At 67.6% G+C, this 15,699-nt stretch overlaps 1 protein-coding gene across 1 annotated transcript in view; it reads left to right on the top strand.

Moving 5' to 3' along the window:
* EPHB4 (EPH receptor B4) overlaps positions 1–15,699 on the top strand; it is a 31,377-nt gene that overhangs the window by 10,254 nt on the left and 5,424 nt on the right. Inside the window, 12 exon segments of the mRNA XM_075725512.1 lie at positions 45–195; positions 197–569; positions 3,154–3,279; positions 5,485–5,841; positions 7,609–7,648; positions 7,650–7,740; positions 8,477–8,536; positions 8,538–8,582; positions 8,584–8,644; positions 10,789–10,902; positions 12,540–12,787; positions 14,137–14,355. Of these exon segments, the coding sequence (XP_075581627.1) occupies positions 45–195; positions 197–569; positions 3,154–3,279; positions 5,485–5,841; positions 7,609–7,648; positions 7,650–7,740; positions 8,477–8,536; positions 8,538–8,582; positions 8,584–8,644; positions 10,789–10,902; positions 12,540–12,787; positions 14,137–14,355 (1,885 nt within the window).

Below are 15,699 nucleotides of genomic sequence, written 5' to 3' on the forward strand. Positions count from 1 at the left end.
AACGGCCCCGCCGAGGGTCCCGCCGCCCCCCGCCCCCGCCGCAGCCCCGCCCCGCCCTCCCCCCGCCCCTGCAAAGAAACCTTCAACGTCTTTTACCACGAGGCCGACGCCGACACGGCGACGGCGCTGTCGCCGCCCTGGATGGAGAACCCCTACGTCAAGGTGGACACGGTGGCGGCCGAGCACCTCTCGCGCCGGCCGGCGAGCGGCGGCGGCGGCGGGCGGCCGGCGGGGCCGGGTGAACCGCAAAACGTTGCGGTTGGGCCCGCTGAGCCGCGCCGGTTTTTATTTGGCTTTCCAAGATTTGGGGGCCTGCATGGCGCTGCTCTCCGTCCGCCTGTACTTCCAGCGCTGCCCCGAGGTGACGGCGCGCCTGGCGCGCTTCCCCGCCACCGTGCCGCGGGAGCTGGTGGCGGCGGTGGCCGGGCGCTGCCTGGACGGGGCCGTGCCCGTGGGCGCCGGCGCGCCCGTCATGTACTGCCGGGAGGACGGGCGCTGGGCCGAGCCCCCCGCCCAGGGCTGCGTCTGCGGCCCCGGCAGGGAGCCCGACGCGGGGCTGGGCTGTCGCGGTGAGTTGGGGGGTGCCGTGGGGCTGGGGGGGTGCCGTGGGGAAGGATTGGGGGTGCCGTGGCGCTGGGGGGGTGCCGTGGGGAAGGATTGGGGGTGCCGGGGGGTGCAATGGGGAAGGATTGGGGGTGCAATGGGGCAGGATTGGGGGGTGCCATGGGGCTGGGGGGGTGCCGTGGGGAAGGATTGGAGGTGCCATGGGGTGCCATGGGGCTGGGGGGGTGCAATGGGGAAGGATTGGGGGTGCCATGGGGTGCCATGGGGAAGGATTGGGGGTGCCATGGGGCTGGGGGGGTGCCGTGGGGAAGGATTGGAGGTGCCATGGGGTGCCATGGGGCTGGGGGGATGCAATGGGGAAGGATTGGGGGTGCCATGGGGTGCCATGGGGAAGGATTGGGGGTGCCATGGGGCTGGGGGGGTGCCGTGGGGAAGGATTGGAGGTGCCATGGGGTGCCATGGGGCTGTGGGGGTGCAATGGGGAAGGATTGGGGGTGCCATGGGGAAGGATTGGGGGTGCCATGGGGCTGGGGGGGTGCCGTGGGGAAGGATTGGGGGTGCCATGGGGTGCCATGGGGCTGGGGGGATGCAATGGGGAAGGATTGGGGGTGCCATGGGGCTGGGGGGGGTGCCGTGGGGAAGGATTGGAGGTGCCATGGGGTGCCATGGGGCTGTGGGGGTGCAATGGGGAAGGATTGGGGGTGCCATGGGGTGCCATGGGGAAGGATTGGGGGTGCCATGGGGCTGGGGGGGTGCCGTGGGGAAGGATTGGAGGTGCCATGGGGTGCCATGGGGCTGTGGGGGTGCAATGGGGAAGGATTGGGGGTGCCATGGGGAAGGATTGGGGGTGCCATGGGGCTGGGGGGGTGCCGTGGGGAAGGATTGGGGGTGCCATGGGGTGCCATGGGGCTGGGGGGATGCAATGGGGAAGGATTGGGGGTGCCATGGGGCTGGGGGGGGTGCCGTGGGGAAGGATTGGAGGTGCCATGGGGTGCCATGGGGCTGTGGGGGTGCAATGGGGAAGGATTGGGGGTGCCATGGGGTGCCATGGGGAAGGATTGGGGGTGCCATGGGGCTGGGGGGGTGCCGTGGGGAAGGATTGGGGGTGCCATGGGGTGCCATGGGGCTGGGGGGGTGCAATGGGGAAGGATTGGGGGGTGCCATGGGGTGCCATGGGGAAGGATTGGGGGTGCCATGGGGCTGGGGGGGTGCCGTGGGGAAGGATTGGGGGTGCCATGGGGTGCAATGGGGCTGGGGGGATGCAATGGGGAAGGATTGGGGTGCCATGGGGCTGGGGGGGTGCCGGGGGGAAGGATTGGGGGTGCCATGGGGGTGCCATGGGGCTGGGGGGGTGCAATGGGGAAGGATTGGGGGTGCCATGGGGTGCCATGGGGAAGGATTGGGGGTGCCATGGGGCTGGGGGGGTGCCGTGGGGAAGGATTGGGGGGTGCCATGGGGTGCCATGGGGCTGGGGGGGTGCAATGGGGAAGGATTGGAGGTGCCATGGGGTGCCATGGGGAAGGATTGGGGGTGCCATGGGGCTGGGGGGGTGCCGTGGGGAAGGATTGGGGGTGCCATGGGGTGCCATGGGGCTGGGGGGGTGCAATGGGGAAGGATTGGGGGTGCCATGGGGTGCCGTGGGGAAGGATTGGAGGTGCCATGGGGCTGGGGGGGTGCCGTGGGGAAGGATTGGGGGTGCCATGGGGTGCAATGGGGCTGGGGGGATGCAATGGGGAAGGATTGGGGGTGCCATGGGGCTGGGGGGGTGCCGTGGGGAAGGATTGGGGGTGCCATGGGGTGCCATGGGGCTGGGGGGGTGCAATGGGGAAGGATTGGGGGTGCCATGGGGTGCCATGGGGAAGGATTGGAGGTGCCATGGGGCTGGGGGGGTGCCGTGGGGAAGGATTGGGGGTGCCATGGGGTGCAATGGGGCTGGGGGGATGCAATGGGGAAGGATTGGGGGTGCCATGGGGCTGGGGGGGTGCCGTGGGGAAGGATTGGGGGGTGCCATGGGGTGCCATGGGGCTGGGGGGGTGCAATGGGGAAGGATTGGGGGTGCCATGGGGTGCCATGGGGAAGGATTGGGGGTGCCATGGGGCTGGGGGGGTGCCGTGGGGAAGGATTGGGGGTGCCATGGGGTGCCATGGGGCTGGGGGATGCAATGGGGAAGGATTGGGGGTGCCATGGGGTGCCATGGGGAAGGATTGGAGGTGCCATGGGGTGCCATGGGGGCTGGGGGGTGCCGTGGGGAAGGATTGGGGGTGCCATAGGGTGCAATGGGGCTGGGGGGGTGCAATGGGGTGCACAGTGGGGCTGGGGGTGCCATGGGGTGCAATGGGGAAGGGTTGGGGGTGCTGTGGGGCTGAGGGGGGTGCTGGGGGGGGTGCCATGGGGTGCTGTGGGGCAGGATTGGGGGTGCAATGAGGAAGGATTGGGGGTGCTGTGGGTGCTGTGGGGCTGGGGGGGTGCCATGGGGTGCCATGGGGCAGGGCTGGGGGTGCCGTGGGGCGCAGCGGGGCAGGGGCAGGCAGCTCGGCGGAGGCGGGGGTCCCCGTGTCACCCCCCCTTTCCCCTCCCCTCCCCCCCCAGCCTGCACCCCCGAAACCTTCAAGGCGGAGGCGGGGGGGGGGCGGTGCGAGCCCTGCCCCCAGTTCAGCCAGGCCCTGGCCCCCGGCGCCGCCGCCTGCCCCTGCCGCCCCGGCTTCTACCGCGCCCCCGGCGAGGGGCCCGCGCAGCGCTGCTCCGGTCAGCACCCGCGGGTGGGGGCGGCGGGCTCGGGAACCGGGGCCCATGGGTGGGGGGAGACGGGGTGCCCGGATGCCTGGGTCCATGGATTTTTGGGAAATGGGGTGCCCGGGCGCCTGGGTCCCTTGGGTGGGGGGAGATGGGGTGCCTGGATCCATGGATTTTTGGGAGACAGGGGTGCCCAGGCGCATGGGTCCCTTGGGTGGGGGGTAATGGGGTGCCCAGACACCTGGGTCCGTGGGTTTTTGGGAAATGGGGTGCCTGGATGCCTGGGCCCCTTGGGTGGGGGGAAATGGGGTGCCCGGACACCTGGGCCCCTTGGGTGGGGGGTAACGGGGTGCGGGACACCTGGGTCCATGGATTTTTGGGAGACGGGGTGCCTGGATGCCTGGGTCCCTTGGGTGGGGGGAGATGCGGTGCCTGGACACCTGGGTCCCTTGGGTGGGGGAGATGGGGTGCCCGGATCCATGGATTTTTGGGAGACAGGGGTGTCCAGACACCTGGGCCCCTTGGGTGGGGGGAGATGGGGTGCCCGGACACCTGGGTCCATGGATTTTTGGGAAATGGGTGCCCAGATGCCTGGGTCCCTTGGGTGGGGGGAGACGGGGTGCCTGGATCCATGGATTTTTGGGAGACAGGGGTGCCCGGGCGCCTGGGTCCCTTGGGTGGGGGGTAATGGGGTGCCCAGACACCTGGGTCCGTGGGTTTTTGGGAAATGGGGTGCCTGGACACCTGGGCCCCTTGGGTGGGGGGTAACAGGGTGCCGGGACACCTGGGTCATGGATTTTTGGGAGACGGGGTGCCTGGATGCCTGGGTCCCTTGGGTGGGGGGAGACGGGGTGCCAGGATGCCTGGGTCCATGGATTTTTGGGAAATGGGGTGCCTGGCTGCCTGGGTCCCTTGGGTGGGGGGAGTTGGGGTGCTCAGACACCTGGGTCCATGGATTTTTGGGAAATGGGGTGCCCGGGCGCCTGGGTCCCTTGGGTGGGGGGGAGACGGGGTGCCTGGATCCATGGATTTTTGGGAGATGGGGTGCCCAGATGCTTGGATCCCTTGGGTGGGGGGAGATGAGGTGCTCAGATGCTTGGGTCCCTTGGGTGTGGGGAGATGGGGTGCCTGGATCCATGGATTTTTGGGAGACAGGGGTGCCCAGGCGCATGGGTCCCTTGGGTGGGGGGTAATGGGGTGCCCAGACACCTGGGTCCGTGGGTTTTTGGGAAATGGGTGCCCAGATGCCTGGGTCCCTTGGGTGTGGGGAGATGGGGTGCCTGGATCCATGGATTTTTGGGAGACAGGGGTGTCCAGACACCTGGGCCCCTTGGGTGGGGGGAGATGGGGTGCCCGGACACCTGGGTCCATGGATTTTTGGGAAATGGGTGCCCAGATGCCTGGGTCCCTTGGGTGGGGGGAGACGGGGTGCCCGGACACCTGGGTCCATGGATTTTTGGGAGACGGGGTGCCTGGATGCCTGGGTCCCTTGGGTGGGGGGAGATGCGGTGCCTGGACACCTGGGTCCCTTGGGTGGGGGGAGATGGGGTGCCCGGATCCATGGATTTTTGGGAGACAGGGGTGTCCAGACACCTGGGCCCCTTGGGTGGGGGGAGATGGGGTGCCCGGACACCTGGGTCCATGGATTTTTGGGAAATGGGTGCCCAGATGCCTGGGTCCCTTGGGTGGGGGGAGACGGGGTGCCTGGATCCATGGATTTTTGGGAGACAGGGGTGCCCGGGCGCCTGGGTCCCTTGGGTGGGGGGTAATGGGGTGCCCGGACACCTGGGTCCATAGATTTTTGGGAGATGGGGGTGCCCGGACACCTGGGTCTCTTGGGTGGGGTTGTAACGGGGTGCTCAGATGCTTGGATCCCTTGGGTGGGGGGTAACGGGGTGCCCGGATGCCCAGGTCCATGGATTTTTGGGAAATGGGGTGCCCAGACACCTGGGTCCATGGATTTTTGGGAAATGGGGTGCCCAGATGCCTGGGTCCCTTGGGTGGGGGGTAATGGGGTGCCCGGGCACCCGGGTCCCTGGATTTTTGGGGGACGGGGCACCCGGACGCCTGTGTCCGCAGGTGTGGGTGGGTTGGGGGTGCCCGGATACCCGCACCCATCGTTTTGGGGGGTGGGGGGTGGGGGGGGCAGTTTACAGCCCCCAGCCCCCCAATCTCCCATCCCTATGGGTGCTGACCCCCGCTCTGCCCCCCCAGCCCCCCCCTCGGCCCCCCGCAGCGTGGTGGCCCGGCTGAACGGCTCCGGGGTGCGTTTGGAGTGGAGCACCCCCCGAGACGTGGGGGGTCGCTCCGACCTGACCTACGCCGTGGGGTGCCGGGCCTGCCCCGAACGGGCGCCCTGCGGCCCCTGCGCCCGCCTCGCCTTCTCCCCCGGCACCGCCGGGCTGCGGGGCCACGGCGTCACCGTCACCGGCCTTCGGCCCTACGTCACCTACACCTTCACCGTCACCGCCCGCAACGGCGTCTCCCACCTCAGCCCCCACCCGCCCCCCGGGGAGGAGGTCAATGTCACCACCACCAAGGACGGTGAGAGGATGGGGGGGGGGCACGGACCCCCAAAACCACCCTGGGACCCCCAAAGCTGACCTGGGACCCCCCCCAAACCCACCCTGGGACACCCAAAGCTGACCTGGGACCCCCCCAAACCCACCCTGGGACCCCCAAACCTGACCTGGGACCCCCCTAAACCACCCTGGGACCCCCAAAGCTGACCTGGGACCCCCCCAAACCCACCCTGGGACACCCAAACCCACCCTGGGACCCCGAAACCTGACCTGGGACCCCCCCTAAACCACCCTGGGACCCCCAAAGCTGACCTGGGACCCCCCCCCAAACCCACCCTGGGACACCCAAAGCTGACCTGGGACCCCCCCAAACCCACCCTGGGACACCCAAACCCACCCTGGGACCCCCTAAAATGCTCTGGGACCCCCAAACCCACCCTGGGACCCCGAAACCTGACCTGGGACCCCCCTAAAACCACCCTGGGACCCCCAAAGCTGACCTGGGACATCCCCAAACCCACCCTGGGACACCCAAAGCTGACCTGGGACCCCCTAAAATGTTCTGGGACCCCCAAACCCACCCTGGGACATCCCCAAAACCACCCTGGGACCCCCCCTAAACCACCCTGGGTCCCCCAAAGCTGACCTGGGACCCCCCCAAACCCACCCTGGGACCCCCAAACCTGACCTGGGACACCCAAACCTGACCTGGGACCCCCTAAAATGCTCTGGGACCCCCAAACCCACCCTGGACCCCCTAAAATGTTCTGGGACCCCCAAACGCACCCTGGGACTCCCAAAGCTGACTTGGCCCCCCCCCAAACCCACCCTGGGACCCCCAAAACCATGCTGGGATACCCAAACCTGACCTGGGACCCCCTAAAATGTTCTGGGACCCCCAAACCCACCCTGGGACAACCCAAACCCACCCTGGGACCCCCTAAAATGCTTTGGGACCCCCAAACCCACCCTGGGACCCCCAAAGCTGACTTGCCCCCCCCCCCAAACCCACCCTGGGACCCCCCAAACCCACGCTGGGATACCCAAACCTGACCTGGGACCCCCTAAAATGTTCTGGGACCCCCAAACCCACCCTGGGACCCCCAAAGCTGACCTGGGACCCCCCCCAAACCCACCCTGGGACACCCAAACCTGACCTGGGACCCCCCCTAAACCAACCTGGGACCCCCAAAGCTGACCTGGGACCCCCCCAAACCCACCCTGGGACCCCCAAACCTCACCTGGGACCCCCTAAAATGCTCTGGGACCCCAAACCCACCCTGGGGCATCCCCAAACCCACCCTGGGACCCCCAAACCTCACCTGGGACCCCCTAAAATGCTCTGGGACCCCAAACCCACCCTGGGACATCCACAAATCCACCCTGGGACCCCCAAACCTGACCTGGGACCCCCCCTAAACCACCCTGGGACCCCAAACCTGACCTGGACACCCAAACCTGACCTGCGGCCCCCTAAAATGCTCTGGGACCCCCAAACCCACCCTGGGACACCCAAACCTGACCTGGGACCCCCTAAGCCGCCCTGGGACCCCCCTAATCTGCCCTGGGACCCCCTAAACCACCCTGGGACCCCAAACCTGACCTGGACCCCCCCTAAACAGCCTGGGACCCTCCTAACCTGCCCTGGGACCACCCTAACCCACCCCAGGACCCCCTAAACCTCTCTGGGACCCCAAAGCCTCCCCAGGAGCCCCCCAGGACCCTGTCACCCACCCTGGGACCCCCCTGGGACCCCCGTGACCCCCCTGTCCCCCGTCCCCCCCCGCAGTGCCGCTGCCGGTGTACGACGTGGTCCGGATCGGGGGGTCCCCCCACGGGGGTGACGCTGTCGTGGCCAACGCCCCCCCCGGCCCCCCCAGGGAGCCACGTCCTTGACTACGAGGTCAAGTACTACGAGAAGGTGAGGGGGGCCGGGGGGCATCGAGGGGGTCCCAAGGGACATTGGGGGGTCCTGGGGGGCATTTGGGGGGTCCCAAAGGACATTGGGGGGTCCTGGGGGGCGTTTGGGGGGGGTCCCAAGAGACACTGGGGAGTCCTGGGGGGGCGTTTGGGGGGGTCCCAAGAGACACTGGGGGACGTTTGGGGAGTCCTGGGGGCATTTGGGGGGGTCCCAAGAGACACTGGGGAGTCCTGGGGGGGGCGTTTGAGGGGTCCCAAGAGACACTGGGGGACGTTTGGGGAGTCCTGGGGGCATTTGGGGGGTCCCAAGGGACATTGGGGGGTCCTGGAGGGTGTTTGGGGGGTCCTGCGGGGCATTTGGGGGGTCCCAAGAGACACTGGGAGGCCCTCAGGGGCGTTTGGGGAATCCTGGGGGGCATTTGGGGGGTCCCAAGAGACATTGGGGGGTCCTGGGGGGCATTTGGGGGGTCCTGGGGGGCGTTTTGGGGGGGTCCCAAGAGACATTGGGAGGGCATGAGGGGCGTTTGGGGGGGTCCTGGGGGGCATTTGGGGGTCCCAAGAGACACTGGGGGGACCCGGGGGGGCTTTTGGGGGGTTCAGGGGGTATTTGGGGGGTGCTGGGGGGGGTCTTGGAGGGGTCCCAAGGGACAGCAGGGGTCCCTGGGGAGCTTGGGGGGGGCTGGGGGGGGGTATTGGGGGGTCCTGGGTCGAGGGGGGGGGGGCTCTGACCCCCGCAGGTGGGGGGGGGCGAGGGCCCCCCCATGTTCCTGAAGGTGCTGGCGCCGCGGGCGGAGCTGGGGGGGGCTGCGCCGGGGGGGGCTCTACGGGGTGCGGGTCCGCGCCCCGCTCCGAAGCCGGTTACGGGGACTTCGGCCCCGAGACCGCCGTCACCACCCAGGGCGCTGGTGAGCCCCCCCCAAGCCCCCCTGCACCCCCAAACCCCCCCAACCCTCCCCGGGACCCCCCAATCCCCCAGGACCCCTCCAACCCCCCCCCAACGCCCCCCAAACCACCTGGGAGCCCCAAACTCCTCCCCAACCCCTCCCAGGCCCCCCCAAAACCCTCTTGGGACCCACACACTCCCCTGGGCCCCCCAAAATATTGGGCACCCCCTGCAGTATCCCCCCCCACGGTCTTCTGAGCCCCCCCCCCAGTCCCCTGGGACCCCCCTGACCCCCACAATGCCCCTGGGACCCCCTGGGAACCCCCCATGGTCCCTCCAGGATCCCCCCCCAGGACTCCCCTGACCCCTTTGGGACCACCTGGGACCCCCCTGGACCCCCCGGGACCCCCCCTGGACCCCCCTGACCGCTCTGGGACCCCCCCTGATCCCCCTGACGCCCTGGGACCCCGTAACCCCTCTGGGACCCCCCATAACCCCTCTGGGACCCACCCTGGGACCATCCTGACCCCCTGGACCCCCCGTAACGCCTCTGGGACCCCCTGGGACCCCATAACCCCCCCAGGACCCCCCCTGGGACCCCCCTGACCCCTTGGGACCCCCATAACCCCTCCAAGATCCCCCTGGGCCCCCCGATCCCCTGTTATAACCCCCCTGGGACCCCCCCCAAACCCCCCGCGCCCCCGTACCGGGACCCCCGGCACTGACAGCCGCCGGCTGCCCGCAGAGGGGTCCCGAGGGGAGCACGGGGGGCTGGTGGCGGGGGCTGCGGCCGTGGGGGGGCTCCTGGTGCTGGCGCTGCTCGCGGGGACCCTGCTCTGCTTCAGGTGAGGGGGGCTGGGGGGGTTTGGGGGGCCCTGGGGGGCTTGGGTGGGGCCGGGGGGGCGTTCCGAAGGGTTTTGGGGGTCCCTGGGGTGCTTGGGAGGGGTTGGAGGGTCTCTGGGGGGTTTGGGGATCCCTGGGGGTCTTGGTGGGGACTCTGGGGGGTTTGGGGGTCCCTGGGGGGCTTGGGAGGAGCCAGGGGTGCTCGGGGAGGGTTCTGGGGGGGTTTGGGGGTCCCTGGGGGTCTTGGTGGGGAGCCAGGGGGATCCCTGGGGGGCCTCTGGGGGGGTTTGGGGGTCCCTGGGGGTCTTGGTGGGGACTCTGGGGGGTTCTGGGGGGGTTTGGGGGTCCCTGGGGGGCTTGGGAGGGGCTGGGGGTGCTCAGGGGGGGTTCTGGGGGGGTTTGGGGGTCCCTGGGGGGCTTGGTGGGGAGCCAGGGGGATCCCTGGGGGGCCTCTGGGGGGGTTTGGGGGTCCCTGGGGGGGCTCAGTGGTGTCCTGGGGGGGGTCCCTTGGGGGTCCCGAGAGGTCCTGGGGGGTTCAGGGGGATCCAAGGGGGTTTTGGGGGGGCTTGGGGGCCTCCTGGGGGGTTTTGGAGGGTCCCAGGGGTTTGGGGGGGGCCCGGGGGGGCTGCACTCACCGTGTGTGTGTCCCCCCCAGGCGCCACAGCCAGCGGCACAGGGAGGCGGCGGAGCGGCACGGCCACCGCCCAGCGGGGCACGGTGAGCGCGGCGTCACCCGGCGTCACCCGGGGCGTCCCAGGGTCACCCCATGTCCCCATGGTGACCCCCTCGGTGTCCCCACATCCCTTGGGTGACGGTGACGGTGACGATGGCCCTGTCCCCGTGTCCCCATGTCCCCGGGGATGGTTTTGGTGTCCCCACACCTCCATGGTGACCCCCTCGGTGTCCCCACGTCCCTTGGGTGACGGTGACGATGGCCGTGTCCCCGTGTCCCCGGGGATGGTTTTGGTGTCCCCACACCTCCATGGTGACCCCCTCGGTGTCTCCACGTCCCTTGGGTGATGGTGACGGTGATGATGGCCCTGTCCCTGTGTCCTCAGGGATGGTTTTGGTGTCCCCATGCCCCCATGGTGACCCCCTCGGTGTCCTCACGTCCCTTGGGTGACAGTGACGGTGATGATGGCCCTGTCCCCATGTCCCCACACCCTCAGGGATGGTTTTGGTGGCCCCATGGTGCCGGCGGTGGCATCCCAGTGTCACCGTCCCCTGTAACTGTGGCGAGGGTGGGGCTGGCGTCCCCTGGGGTGGGGGGGTGACGCCGGGTGACACCGGGTGACAGTGGGTGATGGCCGGTGCCGGTGGCAGGGGGGAAGCTGTACATCGACCCCCTGACCTACGAGGACCCCGGGGTGGCCCTGAGGGACTTCGCCCAGGAGATCGACGTCGCCTGCGTCAAAATCGAGGAGGTCATCGGTGCAGGTGACGTCCCCTGGCCCCACCCAGACCCCCCCAACCCAGGCCCCGCAATGTCCCCAATGATGGCCCTATGTGTGTCCCCAACGATGGCCCTACGGGTGTCCCCAACGACGTCCCTATGGATGGCCCCATGGATGGCCCTATGGGTGTCCCCAACGATGGCCCTACGGGTGTCCCCAACGACGTCCCTACGGACGTCCCCAACGATGGCCCTATGGGTGTCACCAACGATGGCCCTACGGGTGTCCCCAGTGATGGCCCTATGGGTGTCTCCAACGACGTCCCTACGGATGTTCCCAACGATGGTCCTGTGGATGTCCCCAATGACGTTCCTACGGGTGTCCCCAACGATGGCCCTACGGATGTCCCCAACGATGGCCCTACGGGTGTCCCCAACGATGGCCCTACAGATGTCCCCAACGATGGCCCTTTGGGTGTCCCCAACAATGGCCCTACAGGTGTCCCCAATGATGGCCCTATGGATGTCCCCAACGATGGCCCTACGGGTGTCCCCAATGATGGCCCGAAGGGTGTCCCCAACGATGGCCCTATGGGTGTCCCCAACGATGGCCCTATGGGTGTCCCCAATGATGGCCCTACGGGTGTCCCCAACGACATCCCTACGCATGTCCCCAACGATGGCCCTACAGACGTCCCCAACGATGGCCCTATGGGTGTCCCCAATGATGGCCCTACGGGTGTCCCCAACGACGTCCCTACGGACGTCCCCAACGATGGCCCTATGGGTGTCCCCAACAATGGCCCTACGGGTGTCCCCAACGACGTCCCTATGGATGTCCCCAACAATGTCCCCATGGATGTCCCCAACAACGTCCCTATGGAAGTCCCCAACAACAGCCCTATGCATGTCCCCGATGATGGCCCCGTCCACGTCCCTATAGATGTCCCCAATGATGTCGCCAGTGCTGTCCCCGTTTCTGTCCTCACCCATGTTCTCAGTGACGTCCTTCTCATCCTTGTCCCCAATGATGTCCCCAACGGTGTCCCCATCCCTATGCCCAACAATGTCCCCATCCCTCTCCCAAATTGTGTCTCTGCCCATCCCTGTCCCCAACGATGTCCCCATCCCTCTCCCAAATTGTGTCTCTGCCCATCCCTGTCCCCAACGATGTCCCCATCCCTGTCCCAAATTGTGTCTCTACCCATCCCTGTCCCCAACAATGTCCCCATCCCTGTCCCAAATTGTGTCTCTACCCATCCCTGTCCCCAACAATGTCCCCATCCCTGTCCCAAACTACGTCTCCACCTGCCCCTGTCCCCGTTGATGTCCCCAATCCCAATGATGTCCCCATCCACGTCTCCATTTGTGTCCCCATCCATCTACGTCCCCGACAACATCCCCGCTGATGGCCCTGTCCTTGCCCTCGATGTCCTCATTGATGTCCCCAACGATGTCCCCAACGATGTCCCCATCCATGTGCACCCCCAACGTTGTCCCCATCCCTGTGCCCATCCCTGTGCCCAACGATGTCCCCGTCAACATCCCCAACATTGTCCCCAGGAGAATTCGGGGAGGCGTGGGGGGCCCCTGGGGTGACGCGTCCCCCCCTCCGTCCCCGGGAGAATTCGGGGAGGTGTGGGGGGGCCCTGGGGTGACGCGTCCCCCCCTCTGTCCCCAGGAGAATTCGGGGAGGTGTGCCGGGGCCGGCTGGCGCTGCCGGGCCGCCCTGAATCGCCGGTGGCGGTGAAGACGCTGAAGGGGGGCGCGGGGGAGCGGCAGCGCCGGGATTTCCTGGGGGAGGCCGCCCGCATGGGGCAGTTCGCCCACCCCAACGTGGTGCGGCTGCGCGGCGTGGTGACGGCCAGCGCGCCCGCCATGATCCTCACTGAGTTCATGGAGAACGGGGCCCTCGACGCCTTCCTGCGGGTACGGGGGACACGGGGACATTGGGGGGACGTGGGGACATCGGGGGACACAGGGACATTGGGGGGACATGGGGACATTGGGGGGACATGGGGACATCAGGGGGATGAGGGGACATTGGGGGACATGGGGACATTGGGGGGACATGGGGACATTGGGATGAGGGGACATGGGGACATCAGGGGGATGAGGGGACATCGAGGGACATGGGGACATTGGGGGGACATGGGGACATTGGGGGGACATTGGGATGAGAGGACATGGGGACATCAGGGGGATGAGGGGACATCAGGGGACATGGGGACATTGGGGGGATGAGGGGACATGGGGACATCAGGGGGATGAGGGGACATCAGGGGACATGGGGACATCAGGGGGATGAGGGGACATTGGGGGGACATGGGGACATTGGGGGGACATGGGGACATCAGGGGGATGAGGGGACATTGGGATGAGGGGACATGGGGACATTGGGGGGATGAGGGGACATGGGGACATCAGGGGGATGAGGGGACATTGGGATGAGGGGACATGGGGACATTGGGGGGATGAGGGGACATGGGGACATCAGGGGGATGAGGGGACATTGGGGGGACATGGGGACACCATGATCCTCACCGAGTTCATGGAGAACGGGGCCCTCAACGCCTTCCTGTGGGTACGGGGGTGGCGGGGGACACGGGGACATTGGGGGGATGTGGGGGAATGAGGGGACATGGGGATGTTGGGATGAAGGGACATGGGGACGTCAGGGGGATGAGGGGACACCGGGACATTGGGGGGACATGGGGACACTGGGGGGACATGGGGATGTTGGGGATATTGGGGGATGTGTGGGGATGAGGGGACATTGGGGGAACATGGGGACATTGCGGGGACATGGGGATGTTGGGATGAAGGGACATGGGGACATCAGGGGGATGAGGGGACATTGGGGGGACATGGGGGGACATTGGAGGGACATTTGGGGCATGGGGGACACGGGTGCCCCATGGACATGGGGGGACACGGGGGACATGGGGGGACATTTTGGGGTATGGGGAACACAGGGGACATAGGATACGGGGGTCCATGGGGGGACACAGGGGACGTGGGGGGACATTTGGGGCATGGGGGGACATGGGTGCCCCATGGGACATGGGGGGACACAGGGGACATGGGGGGACATTTGGGGCATGGGGGACACGGGTGCCCCATGGGACATGGGGGGACACAGGGGACATGGGGGGACATTTGGGACATGGGGGACACGGGTGACCCCGCAGACGCAGGGGACCCCAGTGACGCCGAGGACCCAGCACCCCCCCGTCCCCACCCCGAGGTGACCGTGTCCCCCTGCGCTGTCCCCCCAGGGCCGGGTGGGGACGCTGGGGACGCTGCAGCTGGTGGCCATGCTGCGGGGCATCGCGGCCGGCATGCGGTACCTGGCTGAGACCGGCTTCGTGCACCGCGACCTGGCCGCCCGCAACATCCTGGTGGACGCCCAGCTGGTCTGCAAGGTCTCTGACTTCGGGCTGTCCCGCGCCCTGGAGGAGGAGAGCTCGGCCGACCCCACCTACACCAGCTCCCTGGTGAGGACCCCCCCCGGGGGCCGCCCGGGCGCCCGGGTCCTCAGTGGGGATGGGGGCAGCGCTGGGGTCGGGGTCCCTCTGGGGTCAGGGTCCCTCTGGGGTCGGGGTTCTCCAGGGTTGGGGTCTCTCCAGGGTTGGGGTCCCTCTGGGGTTGGGGTTCTCCAGGGTTGGGGGTCTCCAGGTCTCTGGGTCTCCATAGGGTTGGGGTCCCTCTGGGGTAGGGGTCTCTCCAGGGTTGGGGTCTCTTCAAGGTTGGGGTTCTCCTGATCTCTGGGTCTCAAAAGGGTTGGGGTCTCTCCAAGGTTGGAGTTTCTCAAGGGTTGGGGTCCCTCTGGGGTTGGGGTCCTTCTGGGGTTGGAGTCCCTCTGGGGTAGGGATCTCTCCAGGGTTGGGGTCTCTTCAAGGTTGGGGTCTCTTCAAGGTTGGGGTTCTCCAGATCTCTGGGTCTCAATAGGGTTGGGGTACGTCCACAGTTGGGGTACCTCCAGGGTTGGGGTCCCTCTGGGGTTGGGGTTCTCCAGGGTTGGGGTCTCTCCAGGGTTGGGGTCCCTCTGGGGTTGGGGTTCTCCGGATCTCTGGGTCTCAAAAGGGTTGGGGTACATCCACAGTTGGGGTCCCTCTGGGGTTGGGGTTCTCCAGGGTTGGGGTCTCTCCAGGGTTGGGGTCCCTCTGGGGTTGGGGTCTCTCCAGGGTTGGGGTTCTCCAGGTCCCTGGGTCTACGTAGGGTTGGGGTCCCTCTGGGGTTGGGGTTCTCCAGATCTCTGGGTCTCAAAAAGGTTGGGGTCCCTCTGGGGTTGGGGTCTCTCTGGGGTTGGGGTTCTCCAGGGTTGGGGTCTCTCCAGGGTTGGGGTCTCTCCAGGGTTGGGGTTCTCCTGCTCTCTGGGTCTCAAAAGGGTTGGGGTCTCTCCAAGGTTGGAGTTTCTCAAGGGTTGGGGTCCCCCTGGGGTTGGGGTCCTTCCAGGGTCGGGGTCCCTCTGGGGTTGGGGTCTCTCCAGAGCTGGTGTCTCCCCAAGGTTGGGGTTCTCCAGATGCCTGGGTCCCAAAGGGGTTGGGGTCCCACCGGGGTTGGGGTCTCTCAAAATTTGGGGTCCCACCAGGGTTGGGGTCTCTCCAGGGTTGGGGGTCTCCAGGTCTCTGGGTCCCTCCGGGGTTGGGGTCCCAATGGGGTTGGGGTCTCTCCAGGGTTGGGGTCTCTCAAAATTTGGGGTCCCACCAGGGTTGGGGTCTCTCTAAATTTGGGGTCCCCCCAGGGTTGGGGTCTCTCCAGGGTTGGGGTCTCTCAAAATTTGGGGTCCCACCAGGGTTGGGGTCTCTCCAGGGTGGGGGCCCCTCAAGGGTTTGGGG

This window comes from Pelecanus crispus, chromosome 32 (genome assembly GCF_030463565.1).
Source record: "Pelecanus crispus isolate bPelCri1 chromosome 32, bPelCri1.pri, whole genome shotgun sequence".
In the NCBI taxonomy this organism is placed as follows: Eukaryota; Metazoa; Chordata; class Aves; order Pelecaniformes; family Pelecanidae; genus Pelecanus; species Pelecanus crispus.